This window comes from Gallinula chloropus (assembly GCF_964237585.1).
Source record: "Gallinula chloropus genome assembly, chromosome: 1".
Lineage (NCBI taxonomy): Eukaryota > Metazoa > Chordata > Aves > Gruiformes > Rallidae > Gallinula > Gallinula chloropus.
The window spans coordinates 61807010-61830112 of NC_140085.1; the positions used below are offsets into that span (position 1 = coordinate 61807010).

At 40.5% G+C, this 23103-nt stretch overlaps 1 protein-coding gene across 2 annotated transcripts in view; it reads right to left on the reverse strand.

Annotated features, from left to right (window-relative positions):
* Positions 1-301: 301 nt before the first annotated feature.
* The window catches only part of NAV3 (neuron navigator 3), a gene marked incomplete at both ends in the record, with an annotated part of 261126 nt that continues 238324 nt past the window's right edge, over positions 302-23103 (reverse strand). The window contains 14 exons of one of the 2 annotated variants that reach the window (XM_084267743.1): positions 302-421; positions 2630-2833; positions 5567-5685; positions 6314-6510; positions 6945-7016; positions 7932-8086; positions 10458-10693; positions 11441-11609; positions 11917-12012; positions 12668-12765; positions 16118-16292; positions 18713-18866; positions 19978-20043; positions 22534-22706. In XM_084267743.1, the coding sequence (XP_084123869.1) occupies positions 302-421; positions 2630-2833; positions 5567-5685; positions 6314-6510; positions 6945-7016; positions 7932-8086; positions 10458-10693; positions 11441-11609; positions 11917-12012; positions 12668-12765; positions 16118-16292; positions 18713-18866; positions 19978-20043; positions 22534-22706 (2034 nt within the window). The remainder of the gene's footprint in view (positions 422-2629; positions 2834-5566; positions 5686-6313; positions 6511-6944; positions 7017-7931; positions 8087-10457; positions 10694-11440; positions 11610-11916; positions 12013-12667; positions 12766-16117; positions 16293-18712; positions 18867-19977; positions 20044-22533; positions 22707-23103) is intronic. The other variant, XM_084267744.1, reaches the window with a different exon arrangement.

Genomic DNA, 23103 nt, shown 5'->3' on the forward strand with positions numbered 1-23103 from the left:
AATAATATTCCAGTTTGGCTAACACGTGTGCAATCTGCTTAGATGCCCTCGGTCTAGGGCCCTTTCCAGTTGACAAATGGAGGCTCACCTGGCTCCATTGGTATTGAAATGCCTTGAAATTAAACTAATTCAAGCTTTCCACTTCGATTTTGTTTTTTTTCCTCCTGACTTTGCAGAGTTAGGTCTCCTGCCTACCTACAACACACCATTCTCGCTCATGGACCTCGGCGTGCTGCTTAATACTGGCAGTGGTCTAGTGGAAACAGGTTTTACCATAATCCTCCACCAAGGTCTGTCCCTTTCAGAGAGTCGATTCAAGGGACGAATCCAAAATGTCGTCATGGTGGCTGGTGCTATCACTGTCACAGCTTTGTGCGCTCGAATAGTTGGCTGCCTCTTGAAGCCTCATTAGCATATTCATCTGAAAGAAAAAAAAAGGCAATGTTTACATAATCTCGTCTCATTTAATGCTGCAGTGACCGTGTTAAAATTTAATTAAGCTCCCTTGCTGTATGAGGTGTGCTGGCATCTAGCTGAGGGGACCATACAAAAGGATTTCAGAAAGGGCAGGGTGTCAGCGGCTCCTCCTGGCACCCTTTTCACTGCCTTCTGGTCTTTAAATAGAAGTTTAAAGGTCCAAAGAGCCAGAGGGATACAATGGAGCTGCCTGATAACTCACTCTAATTCAGGAGCGAGACCGGCTGCAGCTGCAACACCAGCAGGGGAAGGAAGCCATATCACAGCTGGACATCTGGGCCCATATTTGGAGACAGTCAAGCTTCCAGATAATTTTTGGATGGTGCAGACACACTACATTGGAAAAGCAACTGAAAACATAATCACACTAACATAGCCCCTCTGCATAAGAGAGATGGGGAGGGAGTGAGATAGGGGTGGACCGAGGCCAGCTGCTTCATAAAAGAGTCCCATCTGCTGTCGAGGGGCTGACCTCAGCAGGGTAGCAGCAACAGATCCTCCTACCCAAGAGAGGAGAGGCCCCACATAATTTGGGGATTATTAGAACCTGAAACCCATCTGAAAAATCATCAAAAAGCGTCATTAAGCTCTAGAAAATTACTTGGATGCTTCATGTCTAACTCTGTGTAACGATGGGGATTTTATTTATAAAACATCTGCTTCTGCCAGCGTGCTCAGGGCCACAAGCAATGTTGACATGGCTTTAGTGTTTTTCAAGGCACAAATACGCTGCCACCACAAAAGAAACAGGTGATGAAAAAGCAAAGGGAAAGAGGAGATCTTGCATGTTTGTGCGTTAAGCCCCTTCTCCCAGTTTGCTCGGGAATCCTTACGTCTCTATGGTTCCAGCCTGCACGGTTCTCTCTGGGCAGCAAACAGTGCTTAATGCTTCTGGATGCTATCAGGTAGCTTTTGCTGAAGGTTTGATGGGTGTCTGTGTTTGAGAACACAGGGTACATGGGGAGGGTGTGCAGTGCAGTGCAGCCTGCAGGTGAAAGGTCCTGCTTCCCTAAGCACAACGTCCGTCCCCCCGTGAGCCCCAACCGGAGGCAGGGGGAAGAAGCCCTCTGCCACTCAGGCGTTTCAAGCCTCTGATACTTAGACAGATATAGACACTGATCTCAATGCGCCAGGAGAAAGGGTGACAGGACACTGACCTCGAGCTGCCCGTGTGTTTTCATCTTAGCGGAGATGATGCATATGTGCTGGAAGCCTGGCCAACACTCTCACTGGCAGCCCAAGTCACAGGGTCAAACAGATTGGGAGACAAGGGATCAAAGGAGGTGACTTTCTACACTTCTTCAGGATGCAAGGCCTGGTTTTGGACAGGTCCCTGCTGGGTCTGGTTTTGGATACCAAACCCTTCAGTGAGGCTAAGGACTCCTTTTCTTAGCATAGATATGAGTTAAATGCATTTTCCTCTGAGAAATTCCCTTTTCCAAGGGCTGCCTATATTCCAGAAGTACAGTTCTGTGAAGTGGTATTTTGAATTATGCTAAAAGCAGTCTGTAGACAAAGCCTGATACAAGAATAGCTATTTCAGCATATGCAATTTAATAGTCTATTGTCAGAGGAGGCAATGGTAAACCCAGATGTCCAGGATCTTATTTACATAAAACAATACATTGGGGGAAATCAACCTCGTGTTTGTTAATGCCACCACACTTGCACTCCTGTTAAGTGAAGATTGTTATACAGTCACCAGTTATCTTGAAAAGTTCCGAGGAATGGGAGGAGGGCTGTCTAATTTGCATTTCCACTAAGTTCTCTACCATGGACAAGTTAAATAATGTTAGTTTCTTAGTCGTTCATTTGTGGAATGTAGATGCCCGTCCTGGAAAGGTGTTTTTAGAATAAACTGATTAATAAACTGCTGAAGAGTGGTACCTAGACACTACAATGCTAAAGACCAGAACCATTCCTGGGCAGATGGGAAATGCAATTTAGGGGCGTATTAACAGGATGGCTATACCCAACCTCCTGCTAGTTTTTCCTTTTATTTTCAAGCTTTTATATAAAGTATAGTGGGATTCATTTTAAAAGCTCCTTTTGGAACAGGTAGACAGTAGGGTTTTTACTGTACAGTGTCGAATTGACCACGCGATGGCCAAGTACATCCTGCAAAGCCTCTTTCTCAGAGTTTAAATCTTACCAAGGGATCCCCCTCTGTATCAGTCTGTGGAACATGCTTCGACGTTGTCCCTTCCTTTGCCGATGCATAGCCTTCATAACCAACATCTTCTGGTCGTAACTGAAGTAACGATGGCCACTCATGCTGTAGAGATGCCGAGCTCCAGGGATAGGTGTCAGCTACCCACTTGGAGGGATCTTCCCAGGGTGCCCTCTTACCGTACATCTGTATTACAGATACAACGCAGGTAAGTACCCCACAGAGGTTTCAGTACCGGTTGTAACAGCAGATACAAGTCATCGAAACCACCTAAACCACTGTAGTAAGTGGTTTGCTTTCAAATGTGCTCAGCACTCCGATATGATAAGAGATTCAAAAGACCATTAATGCTCTTTCTACACACAGAGTGGCTGCAAGTTGAAAAGCACTCTGTAACTAGTGATACTTGTAGGCAACAGTGGGAGCCACAAGTTTTTTATACAATGTGAAATGAGACCTTTAGGTAATTTGCTTAAGGCATATCAGTGAAATTAACTCAGACCTATCTCATACATACAAGTTAATTGGATTTTGTTTGAAGTGAATTAAGAAGTGCCAGTACAGATTGTTCTCTTCTCCTAGCAAAATGGGACGCAGAAGCAGACATCTGTCCACACCTTAAGTTTGAGACCTTTCACAAGGTTAAGAAAAGAAATTCACAAAGGATCAGTTTTCTCTGATACAAAGGGCATAGTGTAAGGATGACAGGGCAAGGAAGACCGAGAATATTTTAAGTTTAGGGGGGTTGGTACCTCCCTCACTAAAATGCACCCTTCTCCACACTGCTCCTCACAAACAGCATGTTAACTGAGAGCCCCTTGGTTGCTGCTTTACGGATTTCCTCTAGCTGTGACAATGACACTTTGGGATGGGAAGCCAATCACCAGGACTTTCTGGGATCTCTCCCAGCCCAAATAGCCTCACACAGTCCAAGGAGCAGGGGAATATTGGCAGGGCGTACACTCCTGGAGCATTTAGCTGGGCTCCGCTCCTAAAGGCAGTGAAACAGCGAAGGATTTTAGTGCTAAAGCCAGAGACATGACTTGTGCATATCGCTGCAACACCTGCTCCCAGGCACTTGCTGAATCCAGAGCTCCAGGTTGGGCAGCCAAGTTCCCTGTTTTATGCACAGAAAGACTCAGGCTCCTTCTGCCCTACACAGAGGCTGCTATAGGCTGCTATAACAGAGATCTGCCTAAATATGCCGAGAGGAAACGTTTCTCGGGGAGACAGCAAGCTAAGCCCAGGCTGGAAGCAGCACTTCCCCTTGTCTGAGATTAGCCATGATTAAATCTTTTCTGCAATCTGGAGCAAGGCTTGTAAATTCTGTGTCTGACAAGTGAGTTTGCAAAGTACCAGGCTAGAAAGCCATTTTCTTCCCTTTACTGGTTCCAGGAACATCTAATTATATCATATAAAAGATTTCTGTTTATTATTAATAATGATATCCTGTGGAAGCCATCCAAAGCAGCTAAAAATTGGAACAGTTTATGAAACACCATATTTTCTTCTGTATGCTGCCATCTTCTGCTCCAGAACTGAAGTTTTCATTTAAGTAGGTACCCTGTATGCTTTGAAAGATACAAGCATGAAGAATATCACTGCATTTTTATAGCTGGTCTAAACAAGTGCTGTTAATCTCACCCTGGCTGTTCTATCAGATGTTTGGCAGTTTTTTGCACGAGGCATATAAACACTCTGTAATTCCCAGAGGGGTTTTAGGAAAGCGCGAGATACTCAACGGGCAAGATACTAAACCTTCGCTGTTATCAATATGTCACCATGTCAATACAAGGTGATAAAGAAAATGCAGCTGCTTACAGAGTTCTTTGACTAGTTTGCAACAACCCCCTTTGCACTGTGCAGTAATTTCTTTCCGTGCCATGTGTGGGGAAAAAAACCCTGTCTTTCCTCAAGGCTCTTTTTCAGAGGACACAGAATTGCAGTGCATGAAAGAAAAAGGGAAGTGGTGAAAACCAAATGGAAAAATTGGTAAAAACCCCCCAAAACTGGATTAATTACAAGATTTAGGTTTGCTTCAAACATGCGGAATGGGCTGAAACCTTAACCTGGCCTGGACAGCTTGCAGTGCTGTCTACTGCAAGTCTGTCTGTAGCCTTCCTGCTACTAAAGTAGAAGAAACATTACGGGTTCAGTCCCAGTCAGTGGAACTGCTGCCAACACCCAGCTCTGGAAAGGATGGGTTAGAGGGAAGAGCAAAGCACTCTTATGATGGCACTGTTACCCACTATGAGAACTCATTCAGTCAGGAGGAAACGTTAGCCCATACAGAGAAAGAAAAAAGGAGAAAGAAAACTGTGGGAAATAGAAGCAGAGGTGCAAGATATGAGGGCAAAAAGAGACAGACCCTCATGTTCAGCAGTGCCAAAGAGTAAATTATCTCAACCTGGTTAGATAAGGCCAGGAAAGCTCTTTTTCCCTCAGTGGTGGAAATATCCTTGTTCACAAGCTCTCCTCCGCAAGCCTGCATGCCTGCACGTGTATGGAGGTGGGAGAGGTTAAGCAGACCAAAGCTATTTTCTTGCACCAGTGTAAGGTTTATTAACTCTTCCATGCAGGGGTAGGCTGAGACTGCCTTGACTCAGGGAGGCATTCTGAGCTGTATTTAGTACAGCTGTGAACTCTTTACACAGTGAGGAAACAAGAACCTTCCTCCAGTCAAGGAGGAGAAACTCTCTCCATAAAATACAAGATACACTGCCGCTGGAGCACACAGAGCCAAATTATACATCAGAGTAAGAGCAGGTCAAAAGGAGTTCAAGGCTGGTTTCTATAATCCTTCCAAAGATTTTCTTCTTTGCAAATGCAATAGCATTCATACTTGGATGTATTAAAAGTAGCTTGGAGAAAGCCTGTGAAACTAATTAAAAATAAGCTGCTGGGAAACAAATGACACACCTGAAGTCCTTCTCTCACAGCTTCCAGAAGATACGGCACCAGCGAATAGTTCCAGAGGTCTGTGAACCACACTCTGGAGCCATCAACATCCATGGGGCAAGGGAGGAAGAGGCGGGGACCTGAGAAGTCAAGTTCTGTATTAAAAAAAGCAGAACTAGGGAACACACTGAAAATAATCTTCACAGAATAAAGTCATATTGGAGTGAACTCAAGTGAAGAGAATACTAATACAGGGCTGCAATAAAGGAGCTATTAGTCTCCCATTATTAAAAATGATCTAGTGTCACTTTATCCTATGCTAGGGCCTGATTTACAAGTTTTACGAGCAAAGCCATGTAAAAGGCTGACTTCTTTGCTAACATAGCTATTCCACTAAAATATATCTCCCATCTGCTAATTTGCTGAACTGACTGTCCAACTATTTTCATTACTGTAATTATGCTGCAGTGTGAAAGTAGGGGAAAAAACTAAGCTTAACAAAGTCGCAACTGAGGTAATTTTTTTATAACTTTAACTTTAAAAAATTATGATAATTTACTTTAAAGCCTTTAGCAACAAAGGCAGAAGTACCAGGAAATACATACTCATAAAACTTTTCATTTCAATCTTTCTGGCAACCAGACATATTCCCCACACTGATGCACTTCCCACTGAGATATAACTTCTAAAAAGAGAATATAACCTTCCCAAATCCCTAAAATGCTCAGCTTGCATCTTTATTTCAAACCACTCCACCAGTAGGCTCACCAATGGTTACATCTGAAGAGCTGTGTGTTTCTAGGAAGCTGTTGAGATGATGCCACGTTTTGGGGATCCAGTCTATGATTTTGATGAGCTCATTATTGCGTATGTTCTTTTCTATTTCGGTCTCAATCAGTTTCCTTCTCAGGTATCTGCCCAAGAAACCTTTAACAGGCTCTGTGTGATTAGCACACAGCACCCACCTAGGTAGAAAGGATAAATGTCAAGTAGCAATGAATAGCAAATACATCATTTCCTCTTAAACATATAAATGAAGGTAATGTCATAAGCTTCAGAGTCCCGTTAGTCAGCAAGAATAGCACTGCTCCAATAAACCACATTATCGCCCACTGATCCAACGCAATCATTACAAGCTTCAGCAGGAATTTAAGACACTGCAGAAGACAAATGTAATGCAAGGATGCAATCTGCTTCAGCAACTCATTAGAGGGGCTGGGAAGTATCTTACTTCTTTCACTATTCCCCAACATCATTCAGAGAACCGTCAACAGAGGAGAGTCATAGAAGCTAAAATACTTCCCTGTGATGAGACACAAGATCAGTGTTTGCCAAAGAACCGGGCTGAGAAGCAGGGACCTGTGCAAACACAGCCACAGTAAACACAGAGTGAATGTACCTGAAATTGTGATGCAGCTCCAGATTTGGTGAAGAAGAAACTCCCTGGTTCATGGTTCCGATAATATAGGGACTGAAAAGAGAAAAGCAGTAGGGTTTTTGAGGGAGAAAGCATGAAGGTGTTGAGAGAATAGTCTTTCTTCATATCTGCATGAGGCCAGTTTTTAAAAATCGGATGTTCTAGATTTAAAATATATCTGAGGCACCCTTTTAAAATGTTCATTCTTGAATAATTTCCCTCTGTGCACATTTGTAGTTTAACAGTACTCATCTGTAATAAAGAAATAAGTGAGGCAACCCTGTCCTCGTGTACCTCATAGTTTTGCAGACAACTTAAGAGTTTTAATTTCAGAAGGCAGTGAATCTCATGAGTAAGGTACAGCATGCAGTGTTTTTATGAAGGGATGTCCCTATGATGGCACTTCTACAGCAGAAGTAGCTGATGCTGTAGGCCAGTAGAAGTTCCAGAAAACTTTATTTTTATTCTTGCTTGGCAATAAGGACAGTCAGCAAACTTCAAACTTCTGCGCTACTACAGGAGAACTGTAGGAAGTGCAAGTCTGCCAGGCATACAGCTGCTTCTGCATGGCACGGTTTATGGGTTCACACATATCCCAAATTCCACTATTATAAAGTGCTTTTCTTCTTACTCTCTCAGAAGCTGTCCTCATGGTACTACTGAGCTTGTATGATCTGACAAGGTGGAAAGGATAAGACCTTAATTCAAGCGTTTAAGTACATTCTTCAATTCTGCGATACATTTGCATCTCACTGAGATGCATGGGAGTCATACAAATAAAAGGAAGCAGACACCCAAGCACTTGTCTGAGGAGGGTGAAAATTATTCAAGCATGCAAGGGCTTTGCCCACAACAACCTGTGGCATTCTAAGTTTCCAGTGGGACATGGTATTTTGCAAAACAGCAAACAGTTTTCACTGTTTTCATTGCAAAACGTGTGTGAAAGGGGAGAGAAGAGCTGATGCCTACCATTTATTATATTTACAGTTGAGGAAACCATTGAAGATGTCACTTAGTGAACTGATGTGGTGGAGGTTATCAAGAATTATGACCACAGGGAGGTCAGCACCATTGTTGTCAGCACTGCATTGCTCAGCTAGGTTTGCCAGGTATTGTCGCAGATCCTTGAGCAGAATTAACAAAACAAAACAGAAAAACAGCAGAAAAGATTAACCCTATTAGACTGTAGATGTAATTCCAGTGGAAAAGATTTTCAGAAAGATAAAGAGGCTGCCACAGAGTTTCCCCACTGTGGATCGTTCAGCTGGATCAGCACATGCGGGAAAACCTGCTTCTTAGAGCAACGCTGACACTGCATGCGAGGAAAAATAAAGGCACTAAGCATAAAGCAAGTGACTGAAGCATACACATTCCTGTTTGGTGGACACATTCCTTAGAAGCCTGCTGATAAAATATCTCCAGTGGAATAAAGGTTGCAATAAAAGATGCCATTTCCAATAGGCTGAGATACATTGTCAGACCTCTGTTTTTATGAATAACACATTTATATACTACACCCCGCCACCACCAAATTATCACACAATTTATTCAAACTGAACCCCTTCCTCAGATACCTCCTTTCAGCACTCTCACTGAAAATCTGTTTGACCTTTTGGGGATACTATATCATGCATCGTAATAAAGGTTGTTGCATAAATTCTTTCTTTCCTGTCAGCTATCTGTCTACCTGCTGGTTAGTGCTGCAGTAAAAGAGTGCTTTCCATAATCAACAAAGTATTTCATATTGTTCTCAGCACTTGATGGTCTGGGTTAGTCAAGTTTTACAGCTGTATGCCCAGAGGTCATAGAAGGTCCATAAGGATTGTCAAGTCCAACTCCTGACTCCACACAGGGCCAGACAAGTCAGAGCATGGCACCGAGTGCATCGTCCAGATGCTCGTTGAACTCAGCCAAGCTTGGTGCCCAACCACCTTCTCAGGAAAGAGCCTCTTCCTATAACATCCAACCTAAACCTTCCCTGTCGAAGCTTCATGCTGTTCCCTTGGGTTCTGTCACTGGTGCTCAAAGAGAGGAGATCAGTGCCTGCCCCTTCGTTCTCCCTCACCAGGAAACCACAGGCTGCAATGAGGTCACCCCTCAGCCTCCTTTTCTCCAGGCTGAACAAACCAAGGGACTTCAGCCTTTCCTCTTAAGACTTTCCCTCTAGACTCTCCACCATCCTCGTTGCCCTCCTCTGGATAGTCTCCAATATTTCTATGCCCCTCTTGTACTGTGGTGCCCAAAACTGCACACAGTATCTAATTTTGCCAGTGTTGGAAATGCTCGGTATTACAGACAAAGTTCCTCTTACTGTTTTACTTCCTGGACCAGGGATCGCAGAACCTTTTTGCCTTTAATGGGAACATGCAATCTATTCTATTTCATTAAATACTGTTTTGCTTTTTCATGGGTTTCTTCCATGGAATAGCACCATCTGTATTATTTAAACACAGTATTTGAAACATAATTTTTTTCATTTTTACTATAAATTAAAAATTTCTATATAAATCTTAATAGAAACAAAGGAAAATGAGAAAAACCCCACCATACACACCAAAAAAACCCCACCCAAAAACCCCACAACCAAACCCACGTACAACAACTAATTTACCAGAAATCCAAAAGCTTGCTCTTTTGTGGGACAATTTTCATTATAAATGTATACGCTATAACAATAATACATAAACACATCCCTTTGCCAAAGTAAATGGCATCACAAACCCTTTGTATAAAGCCAGTGAAAAGCAGTGTTTTTACTGGAATAATGGTCCTCTTGCCCCTTTGGGATCTATATGTTCTTCCTTTGTATGTTAGCATTCATTATGTTCTGTGCAAATCAGAAAGCTCTGGGCAAAACCTTTCATTCTCTTCTCCCTGGGTACCAAGTAAGGAGTATATCCAATTTAGGACAGCATGTGAATAGCATTATCTGTGGCTAGCACAGTAGTCATGCTAGAAGCTCGATAATCAGAGCCACGTAAATCACTGTGAATGTGACATGATGCACGAGGCAGTTTTAGTGTGGCCAGCTTCCTGACCGATGCACACCAGAAACCATGGCAGCAGCTGTATTTATACTGCTGATTAAGAAGCTGAACCCAAGACAGCAATTCAAAATCCCCATCCAGATATCTTTGCTAGCAACAGGCTGTTACTATCATTATAAAAAAAGCAAGTTTAACTAGTATTACAATAAATCAAATCTATCTGATGGAGGAATTACAGACTCTCTAAGAACTGAATTTACATAGGAATTTCACTCTGCATCCAAACTTAAGGTGGTTTTCAAGTGAGGGAAAATTCAGACTACCTTCACAGTGTTTCGATGGTCTGTTTAGAACAGAAAGAGCTGGTCTGTGTTCCTCACTGGGATTGGAGACTGAATTTCTTGTAAGAAAAAATGCTGAGCATCAAAACTGTATGCAAATTAACAGGATCTGCTCTGCTTCATCACTAGAAGTAGGGCAGGAGGTTATCTTCTCAGCTGTAACTTACCTTGCTTGACTTGTGATCTACGTTAAAAGTTGCAATTGCATCCTCAGTTTTTTTTCTGCCAGATTTAGTTATAATATATTCAGCCAGCCTGTTAGCTAAATAGGTTTTCCCTGTGCCACTGGGTCCCGACAGAATAATTCTGCGATGCTCCATCAGTAAATTAAAGTACCGCTGGGTAATTGGCTTAGGAATTAATGTGTCAAACACAAAACTGTCCAAACTGTTTTCTTCCACTCCTGGGAACAAAAGAAAAGAAAAATGTTCTGTCTTCATCCTTTCAAAAAAAGGTAAAGGTTTGGCTGAGTACCTGATGGCATCAGTGCCGTGCTCAAAGCCAGGTAAGATATTTATGCCTCAATCAAATTCCTATCAAGGGCTTCACTACTGTGGAAAGGCTTGTGTCCTTCCACAGGGTCAAAATATTAATCAGAGGTAGTTAGATGAGATGGGTGGGAGAGATGAAATCGAAGTAAATGGGAAGAGAAGGCTCAGTGAGGCAAAGATGTACGTTTCAGACATTACAGGCAACCATGACAAGAAGAAAAAGAAAGGTCAAAGCAACAGCCACAAGGGTTACCGGTTGTCACATCAATGTGTGTATAGTTCTTCTGAAGCCCCCTCCCACCTCCAATAGCAAATCCCAACAGCTTTTGGAATGTGTTGATCTTTTTACTGTAGAACTGGGTAAAGCGTAAGCATTTCTCATCGTAATCCCTGCTTTGGGGTTGGGTTTTTCCAGAAATTTATACTTTGCTGTGATTTGGCAGCCAGGCAGAGAAGGACAGAGATATTGTTAGATTTGCCTCAAAATGCCTCAGCGTGTTAGGTATCTTACAATGTCATAGAGAGAATTTATCTGATAAATGAGCCCTTGAATTGGAGACAAAATACAGAAAGGTCAGCTGTAAGGAAAAAATATGAAGGGATGGGGGACTGCAGTGAAGAACTCTACAGTATCTGCAAAAATATTCTTGGGGTTTTACCTTTCAGGTTCACAGTGATGACATTGTTATCTCCAACCAGATATCCACAAGGCAGCAGTTCAGGCACTTCTAGGCTATGGGCTCTAATTACATCCCCTATACAATAGCTAGCAATGCAGTCAGAGCTTAAACCCAGGCTAGTAGTCGGATCCACTCGGAAAATATATTCCTGAAATTATATGAAAACATAAAAAGTGAAAAATGAAAATAGTTATTGAATGAAAACAGTTTGGAAAATATTTTGGTACAGGTGAAGTCACTTGACAAGAAGATGCTTACAGTCACATTCAACAGAGAGCTGCCTACAAGCATGAGAAAAGAACAGCGACAGTAAGAATAAAGTTTAATAGTAGTGTTAGCTATATGTCAACAAACAAATTCAAGTAAAACTTGGCAAGGAAACCCCAAAACTACATTTTTTTAAAGTGAAAAATTAAAATTTACTTAATGCTTCAGTTAATTTTTCACTGTCTTACCTTAAAGAGACGTCTGATTACACCATCTAAAACGTCCCATTTTGTTTTTCCGCTGACTCCAATTGATCCTATCAGATATGCATGTGGTTTCTGATCCTGCAAACAGAGATTTTTGGAAACTGGACTAAAAATGGTGGAAATTAGTTTTCTATGAAGATTCATCATTTTTCCAATGAAGAAAAATAACTTTACTTAGAACGTGAGGTTACAACTTTGTTAATAGTATCTGTGCCAGAAATGGGTACAGCTGATATTAATTTGGTACACCTTGATAAGGAAGTAAATACAGTTATCTTACTTTGCTCTTAGGTTGTATCTGTATAATCTGACCTGAATATAAATAAAAGTTGCCTTTTATTTATAATTTTTTTTTTAACACAGGACACAAAAACATTACAATGCAATTCCAAATTGATTACCTCAACAGGATATTCATAGTTGCACCCTAAAGGGTCCAAGGCATGGATCTAATTTATAATGACTTTTAAATGGAGATAGCAATTCCCAGAACATCCTCCTACTAATTAAACCGAGAACTGGTAGTGTCTGAGCCACAACAAAGGCAAAAGAAGGCTATATGACATTACTCCATGGAGAGTGCCTTGAGTGTGGATGACAGAGAAAGGAGCTGCTCTCTTTAGGATTTTTCCCACAGTTCCTGGCTGAAAATATCAAAACAAGTTGAGCTACTATACTGCAAGATTTGCCTCATCTATAACTCTGCATCTAGACCTTTAGGTAATGAATTTACCTTGGCTCGACTATAGCCCTTGTTTATAGTGACCACAATTTTCACGCTATGACCTTCTTTGTGGATTGCTCCATCAGTGACATCATCCAACAGAATATCTGCAATAAAAGACAGGAAGAAAAGTGATCAACCTGACAAATTGTATCAGTTATGTTCACAACTTCAGTTCAATATTTGTTCAAAGGGTTAAAAAGAAAGGCTGCCATCACAACAACTTGTAATCACTTTAACCTGTACTTATTCCTAATCCGGCTTTTCTGTTGGAGATGAAAAGAAGTTACAAGTTGTCAAATTTTGAAGCAGTATCAGGAGCTTTAATCATGTAGAAATTACTTAGGAAACCATAAATAAATTCTTGCCTTTGCTTTCTTTCTTGGAACTTGTTCAAAAATATGTCCAATGAGTAATATTTAAAACCAAATTAACTTTATATCTCCGAGCACATATTGTGCCCTTCAGAATACTGTAAGGAGAAAAGCATCGAATCCTTGCACTGATATATCTGCTGCTATGTAAAACAGTATTTTAAAGAAATCAGCTGGAAAAAGAAATTATCTCCCGTATATGTGGCATGGACAGAGACTGTTACCCCCACAATACAGCTTCACAAACAGTATCCATTAGAAACCCACTCTACGTTACTCCAGAATATGGGACTCAGCCTTCACCATTGCTCTAAGAAAAGGCTTGATTTTGTTGGAGGTAAAGAGTGATTCTGCTCTGTGCCTCTGTTTTTACCTCCTCACCAACTCCCAGAATGATAAAGCACAAGGATGTCATGGCTACTGAAGGCTGGGACTGCAGCTTTATTGCAAGGGGTAAAACTGCTGTCTTCCTCTAGAAGGATTTAACTGTTAGACATTTTCACCAACTATCAAATTAGGAGAGATTATGGATTTGCATTTTCTTCAAAGGCCAGCACAGTAATCCACTACCCTAAATCCTGCTCGTTCTTACTGTGGTGATTTAGGAAAAGCATTGACTTCATGTCATAGTCTGTGCAAGGTCATATTTCACCCAAATTAAATGAGGTGCTGGTAAGATTCAGTCACTTGCTCAAGCAAAACACAAAAAAAGATTTACACATATGACTTCAATGAATGTATTAAAAATAAGTCCTCATGTAAAATTTTTGACAGCTTACTAGTTCTCTACAGCTGATCTAGAAACCAGATTCTGCTGCTTTTTTGGGGGGTTTTGTTCAAGTGACCAAATGAAGAAGTATTTTTGTTATGAGCTTAAACAAATCCATGCTTGTTTTGTTCCAGGCAGATGGTTTTGCTGTGCCACCAACACTGAATGCTTCACTTCATTTGTATTTCAACATACTGGACAAACCCTAAGAGTTTCCATAATGTCATAGTTCATCCAAGGGCAATTGACAATATATCTCATCCCACTGTGAAATTTTTCAGTCTCCAAGTGGCCCTCATGTAGCCTTTTAAATACATTTTGTTCTGTAAGTCTTTAGGAATGAGGCACCACTCTGGCTAGAAAAACATTCCACTTTCCACTAAGAGCTCTCCCTCCCACTGACACAAGGGGCTGAGAAGATCCCCAAAAGCATCTAATGTCACAGTGGTACTGACTGCTTCAATTAGCTCCTGCCAGGCCTCCTCCTTAGGTGCGCTATGGTGGCTCTGGCTCACTTCTTGCCTGAGCTCTGGCACTCTTTCATCAGACAGTACAGAGAGAGTCTTGTTCTGGTCCTTGTTTGCTGCTCTTCACTCTGGTGATTGACAGAAACATGGGTGCCTGTGACCAGAGAGCCCCTCTCCAGTTTGCTACTCACACCGAACTGGAGGCGGTGGCAATGCAGAGCTTTCGTCTTTTCCAGATGACCACGGTCATTTGGAGATACTGGTTTCCCAGAAAGTGCCACGGGTTTTTTTAATATGATGAGCCAAAGTCCTCATTATCTCTCTCAGCTTAGTCTCCAGCATGATTAACCTCTCCATATCTCAGGGACTTTTGTTCTATAGTACTCCAGCTGCCACAGAAATCCCACAAGACTTGGTAGGAAGCTGTCACCCTTCCAAGTTCTCTGGCAGAGCACCAAAACAATACTCACAATGATCAAAAATGCTGGATTCATAATCAAATGAATTTCTCCACTCCTCATTAGGCAGCCTTATTTCTTTAATTTCTTATAACCAAAAGTAATTATTTTGCATGCTAGAAAAGCATTTAGAACCAGTAAGACAGAAAATTATATAAAGCTTATATTATGTTTATTCCTCTATCTAGACAGTGTTAGAGCCAAGTGACAAAGCTGCCATTCATGAAAGAGATTCTACAATTACCATTTTGAAAAAGAAAATAAAATATGGTTTTTATTTTTTTTTATGTGTGACCAGGAACCACAGTCAAACTTGCCCTGCTCCTGCAACACTTCATTGTATCATTGTATACTGAGGCCCAGCTCAGGCAATTCCATTCTAAAAGTTAAACCTTTCAAAAAAAGTAGGCTGGAATGTAAATAAAAACTACACCAATTTTCACATGAAATTTGACATTAACATGAAGAAATATTCAAATAACCATGTAATCAATGACTGGCAAGATAACACGAGTAACTGCCAATCCAAATTACAGTCAGGCACTTTGGCATGTTCCCAGCTGTACTCTTGCCTAGACCCTTTCTACAATTATTAGCCACATTTTTATTGCTTCCAGAGACTGCATTATACTTTCTATGGAGTCTACACTAACGAGCACTGCTCTGCTTCTGCTCCGCTCCTGGTTCTAATGTTAGAGACAGCACTTCTGCTTCTTGGCTGCATTATCAAAACAAGTATAGGAAGCTTATTGTCATAAACTCTATGACATGGAAAATAATCAAATGTTAATGTTCAGGATGTGGACCAAAGCTCTGCTTGCTTTCTCTCATTCACAGAAGACAGTGCTTAATAAGCCAGGCGGGGTTTGGCGCCTGTGATAAACAGTGATTTGGTCCAGCAGGCTAACTAGCTATACTCAGCTAAAAAAATGTGAGGGATAAAGCTCACTGAGATCATCCTCTGCCCCAACTGCAAATGTGAAGGGAAGCAAAGTGAAGGGAGCTAACTGAATGATACATATTTGTCCCACAGACACAAGAGTTGCCAGGTCTATTACAACAGATACTGCTCTTTTCAAATAAATTGTAAACTAGATGACCAAAGAGTAGTTAGTTGATTAGCAATAAAGTAGCTAATATCATAGCTAGCAATTAAGCAAACATCATGAGCAACCTGTTACGATTATTCAGACTCTTAAAGCTACATTCAGAAATGACTGCCAGCACTCTTCCTCATGTCCACTGAAAAGGAATGTGTATCTGATGTTTGCCTGAGTGATATAAGGCACCTTAATTTTCAGGCATGCTTCTTATATATGGACCATTAAGAGCATGAAAATAATAAACTCTTACTAATCACCGAGGCATGCATATGCCCAAAATAGGTTTACCTGATGTAACAGATTCTGTGATGTTTAAATTGTTCAGAGAAAGGCCTAGTGACTGCCGCGATGAAGAAGATGATGTGCTGCTTGAAGACTCTGATGACGGCCGGGCGGGCTTTCCAGTATTTCCAGTCTCTGCCTTTAAACGATCATTTTCAGCTTTCAATATCTCAATTTCATTCTGTATTAAAAGAAATCAGCATAAAAGCACAGGAAGTTATTTTTTTCAGAAAACCACTGGGGGGTGGCTATTCTGGTGCTTGCTGTTTGCCTCCAGGAGCTAACTGCTTTACTACTTTCATGGCAGTAGGTAGCACTACATATCAGACTTACAGCCCAGTCAGTGAATACTGGATTGCCTTCACTTCTGAAAAAGGGACACCCTCCCCAACCTTGCTTTAGCTTTTGCCTTAGGACATTTCTTAAACATAAGATTCAAGCCTCTTTGTCTACTATACAGTTGACCATAACACAAGTATCCCCAGTTTTATAAGCTACTTTTTCTTGTCAAATAGGTAATAGTCAGTTAAGAAAGTTATTTTTGAAATCTTAGACCTGTCAGTGTTTTTGAAGTCACAAAAAGTTATTACTGAGTGTAAAATTTAAGCAGTAACTTCACTGCTATCAGGTAAGACTTTTTAATCATTCAAACATGGGATTGTTCACATAATGGCTAGCAAACCCTCTTTGATGAAAACATACAGTGACAGATGAATCAGAACAACTAGAAATTTTTTTAGCTAAATCCTCTGTGGTGCCAAGTGATTATTGAATGTACAATAATAAAATGAAAACTTAGCATGAGAACAGGCTGGTACCAGCTAAATCTAGCTTCCAGTCACTTCATGAAGCACATTACAAAGCAACTGCTTATTCTTACAGATGGTTTTGCACATCAAATTTAATTCCACATTAACTAACACTCTGCTAAAAGTCCTATTCTTTTATGAAGACTGTTGATCTATGGTGCACAAGTGAAAACATAAGGGATAGCATCACAAAAAAACTCCATGACAGCTACAGGAAGATTAGATCATATAGGCAAAGGTGAGGAGACAGTGAAAGGGAAGAGATGAACCAGCAAAACAGAAGGAAATAGATGGATGTGCCAGTTTAGCCTGGGGTTCAAATCAGGAACTATGTTGAAATGAGTCATGCAGTCTTCATCTACCCCACAATTTACACTGATGAACTACAAGACTGCTAAGTCTTCCGTTCAGCTGAGCTTTCCATTTTTAAGGTGCTTTGAATAAACAGAGTATTCATACACCATTCCTACATTTTCCCCTTATCAATCCTCAAGTCTCAAAAACACGACATAGTTTGGCAACTCCAAGGTGGCTACCTGTCTTTTTAGGAAAACTTCAGAAGGGCTGATTATCAGTGACAGCATCTGAACTAGTCACCTCTGCCCTGCATTGGTGAAATTCAAACTTTGGAGGCCCGTGACTACAGCAGACTCCTCTCTCTGGGAGTTCACCTGGTTTCAGCACTCATATCCCAGTGAAGGACCAAATTCAGCTGAGAAGCCACAGAGGCTGGATTCAGCTGTGTAAATGTGGGATTCCAGTGCCACTGCAAACAGTCTTCCACTGGTCAAATGCTAAATCCTGTGTAGATGCAGACACCTGAGGCTGGTTCAAACGGTAATAGGTGCCTACGCTCAAACAACTCAATTTCACCTTCTGTACCTATCTTACAATGACTTTCAGGCAGCTCTCTAGGCCCCACTACTGCAACACTGTAAGTCAATTGATTACAAGAGGAGTTTATCACCAAGCTCAAACTCAGACAGCTAAAGGTAGCTGTTCTAGTCTTAACCTGAATTCCCACCCCATGGCCTCAACTCTGTTTCCCAATACAGGGTTTTAGTGCCTTCAGGGACGTCCTTGATATTTCACCTGTCATTCCAGAAGGGCCCAGATCTACAGAAGGAACTATTCCTACTGTATCAATGTTGTAGATACTTCTGGGCACCCAACATGATACAAGACACTTGTATGTGGGCAACAGAGCTGTGTCATACAGCTCCATGCTCCACTTAAGAACACTGCCATGCTTTCAGCCTCATGAAAGGGAAATTTCTGATGAAAAATGTGTTCAGGAAAAGTTTGGAGCAGTGTCACAAAACAATGTACTGAAATTTTAGTGATGCTGGATACAATAATTTAGTTCAGCTTTACATGCTTTGCTTTGGCAAGCCACGAATGGGTTAGGAATTAGAAGCAATGAGGGAATACACACATATACTGCTGCCTAACCGCAATTCAAGGATTTAAAGCTCTGTAGAAAACACTTCTTGATCTGTTTGTCTGTCATGTTGCTTTCCCTGGTTACAGGGTTTAGATAACAAGCATCCTTTGGGCAGAGATTGTGTCTCCTTCCATATCTCTTAAACACATTTTAGCTGTTAATGCTAAGAATATAATTATTATTACTATGTGAATGCTTATCATACCTACCCTTTGGAAGTGCTGTCAATCTAGCAATTTACTTTTTATTGACACTTTTACAGTGCCTGAAACTAAGTACTGGGAAAGGAAAAACATCAGACATACCTTTGGTGTGCACCCCTGTCATCACTTAAACTACTGCACTGACCTGCATGCGGTTCATGGCTTCCCGAATCTGATCCAGATGGTGTGCGGAGCTGAGGGCCTCGAGACGGATGTCTGTTAATTTTAGCTCCTTCTCCCTCAGCTCACTCTTTAGCTGAAGAATAATTTCAGCTTCTGCCTCTGTGCACTCACAGATCCTAAAGAAGAGCGGGAAACAGGCAAGAGATTAAAGGAAGAAGGTTCTCCCCCCAAAGCGGTGTCATTACTAAGTATCAAAGTAGAGAAAATGCTTGCTGCTGGTGAAACCTATGAGTGAAGAAAGAATCTTATCAAAGAAACATGAAAAGGCTCCAATTGCAAATTAAAAAAGGAAAAAAGCCCTTACCAGATGAAATTATCAGCTTGCTTTATACTTTTCCAGTTTAGCTCAATAGTTCACTATGGTGAAAAAAAGTTGTTAAAAACTTTACACTTTACAGAAATCTTTTTCTTGAGCATTGGCTCACCCATTTGTTTTAATTTTATTTTATATCACATCATTTCTTTGGTGCAATGTTATGACTTCCCCAAGCAGCAATGGTCACAACTGAAGTATACTGATTAAGCCACAGTACTGATATTTACTCTCCATTAAGCACCAACATTTTTCTTTGTTTTGAACAGTATATAGAGACAGTCCTTGACTAGAAGATTTTGATCTGTAATGTTTTTGATTTGTGATGGTTGACATTTGCCTAAAGTTCATAATTTGGTTATGCATGGTATCTGAAACAGCATGTTTGGGTGTGGGGTTGGTTTTTTTCTTTCTTAAAAACTAGATTAAAAGTAATCACCATGAGATTATTTTGCATAAGCATTATTTTTAAGGGAAGAAACCATTACATCATGAGAAAAGACCCAAACGTGACTGAGCCAGGGCAGTATACCCAGTTCTCATGTCAGATGGTTTTGCCTCACTGTGTCATTATCAGACCTTGACCTGTTGCATCACAGAACCAGTAGATGATAAACCACTGAATTTTGGCTACGTTCTTACACTAAGCAATATTTTCATTCAATTCACTACATGTTATTTGCTCTTTATTACTGCCACTATCAATAGTTAATATTTGCAGAACAACTTAAAGATAAAAAACGTTTTATACAATAAGTATTATTATTGTGGTTATTACCACTAATATACAAACAAGAAACAGAAGTCAACTTTTAATTGCCAGAATGCATGCAAATGCATTTTGGGAAAGAAGATGCAGCACTCTCCAGGTCAGAGGTTGGGTATACAACTCCATGCCCCACACTCAATTTTACCGGGATCTATGCTTGTAGACCACGCGGCCGTTTTGCCTTTTCTTTGGTGCCCACACTAGAGATGACCTGCATACACATGGATTTGACAGATGCAATTGGAAGAAAGTAAAGGTAACATGAGACTCAGGTCAAGAAAATATATAAAGAAAGTGTAAGCAAAGGGAAGATGAAGAAGTTCACGGCACATGAAAAACTACAGCAAATTGAAGAAGGAAAATAATATCATTCATAACATGCACAAATATTTTAAATGTGAGCAAAAATGAATAAAGGCAAAAACTAGGATTTTTTTTCCAAATATTAGGATACAGTTATTGGTTTGATGTGCCCATACCTAAGCTAACCAAATAAGAAATGAAATTTTAATTACATGCATGTATTATATAATGACTTGGACAACTGGGAGGTCACGTATATATTTGTTGGCTGTTTTCTTTTTGGCATTTTTGCAGTGTATCTTGAGAAGGGATGGACGAAAAGATCTTGGCCAGACAGCTTTTAAGAAGATAAAAATTTAGCAGAAAGCAGGGCTACGGTTCTGGAAGAAGCAGGAAAAAGCTGTCTAGACTGGTAAGATAAGCAGAATGGAAGCAGAAAGTATGAACTGAATTTTCTTCTGCAGATTCCAGAGTTCTTCAACACTCAGTGCCTACAACTGTAAAATCACAGGAGAAGATGAGACTTCATCAAAGGGAAGACAAACAAAAAGGTAAGTGTGTTCCTGAGCAGTCTCAGAAAGAAGCTCAGAAGCCTGATCCAACCTCAGACAAAGGCTCAAAGTACTTAGAAAGAAAGTTTCACTTTGTCTTTCTTGTTACAATCTCAGGATTTTTAAATCAATAGGTTGCTTTAGGTAGAAGGAGTAAGTCAGTCATGACCTGTGAACAGAGGCTGCTGATACTTATGAAAAATCTTGAAGGTGATGGAGGCTTAAATTATGCAACGGAAAACCAAATCTACCAAAGAAAGTAACATTATCACTGAAAGAGACAAAGAAATTAATCTAAATAAATATATTTACGTGATCGCTCTGCGGAAGGGAAGGAATCTGTGATATCCTGTGTAGAAAGGTTACAATAATAAAAAATGGAATAATATGATCAGAAAGATCTAAGTGTTATGGAAGAAGAACCAGAAGGCTGTGAAGTGGCCAGAATTTACAAAGCTATGGCTCAGAGAACAAATAGCCATGGGAAGAGCTTGGGATGAAAGACAAAATACGTAGTTTTGCCCTTGATAAATTCTGGGAACACCAGTACATGTAGAGAGCAAGCCAATGAATTAAAGGAAAAAAGCAGGGTTGGTGGAAACAGGATAAGGTTATGGGAGCAGATCTGTGAGTCATGACTAAATAATTTTGTAGAATAAAAGTGTTTTGCTTAAGTTCACACACTTTCTATTAAGGCTTTTACTAGTGATTTTTAAGTTGATATCAAATCAGACTCAAGGGTCCCAAACATGTAGAAATCCTCTTCTCAAGATACACATATATCTGAAACCATAAAAATGTGAGCTTCCCATAAAAAAAATTCCAATGAAACTAGAGATCTAGATGAGTTATTCCTTACTAGCCTTTATGGAATGTGAGGAAAGAAAAACATTTATTGTGGAGGCATTTTTGTGGGAATATTTACTGTCAAACTCCTAAACCCACTATATAAAAATCATTAGAGTCTGTAAAGAAATAATCATAAAAGACACCTAACTTAACACCAGAAAATTTTATTCTAAATCCCATTAATGAGCCACAAGACTGATATTCCCTGGGTGTTTTAAGTAAGAGTAGTTGTGACCAGATTATTCTCAACTGGGACAAGGAAAGCAAGGCTTGTGCATTTTTTGGTTCTAAGAGGATGATTTCCTGAGATTTGAAGAAGTTATGAGTTTAGCAGAATGAAAAAAGAATAGGTAGAAGACTATGGATGGGAGCTGAGAAGTCTGTAAGAATAATATATTAATCATCCAAAAATAATAAAGAAATGGGGCAGCTTTTTACTGATGTCTTGTTGTCAGTCCTGAAACCATTAAAGATGGTGATTTGAATAAAAAATAAAAGTAAAATCCTGAAAAAAAAATACCCAAGCTGATAAAAGAGGGGAAATGGATAAAAAATTTACATAAACTAGTAGCTACAAAGTATATAAAGCAGTACAAGAATGGATGAGTGTCTTGTAAAAATTGATAGCTACCTGGAAAATAAAATGACACTTTTAGTATGTCATGAAGAAACAAACCTGTAGTGTTTGGCCTTTTCTAAGTATATACGATGAAGTTGTTGATGGTGCAGAGAGAGCACAACTTAAGATTTTGAATTTGCACTTGCAAAGAAGTTTCTACTGCTAGATGATTTTGGGTAAAGGCCATGTAAGGAGAAAAGAATGACCTAAGAAGGAGTTGCTGGAAAAGTAGTGTGTAAATGGAGTGAATCTGAAACATGAGATTAAAAGATCATGGCTGTTGACAATGGTGTCTAAACTGCTGATGGCCCCACCTGAGGAGGTCTGTTTCACAGTCCATCCCATTTGGGAAGAAAGGTTTGCCAAGAGTGAGACTTACGCAGACGCTGACTGTGATGGTTTCATCGATGTTGACCCACACTCTCCTGAGCTGTGGGGCAATTTAGGTGAAGAAGGAAGAGAGGAGTCTGTCAGCTCTTCTATGTCTGAATGTGAGGAAGGAGGCTTGGTGGACTTCTTCTTTCCAAAGGCCTGTTTGAAAGAGCTTCTTAGCTGGAAAACAAACATAGAGCAAGATTACTTTCCTTGTCATGGCAATTTGTGTGCAGCTCATGTTTCGAAGAGTTAGTTTGCAGATGCCATCCTAGCCACTGCCTGAGGTCAGTATACAGAAGCAAGGTATTAACATATGCAACACAGTATCTCTAAAAACATGATACAGTGCTTTGTTCTGACTTTATTAATCCAGCGCAGCGCAAACGTAATGCTATGGAAAAAGTGCAGGACGGAGTGGTACGGCTATGGGAGAGGGGTGCTCATTTAAAACCATCAAGCCCCAGTGGAATCCCATTCCCATGGCATTCCCTTCAAGGGCTGGCTTTAAATAACCACTTTGCATCTAGGTACAGGCAGAACTTGCTGTTACTAAATGCTGATATCAAAAGATGGG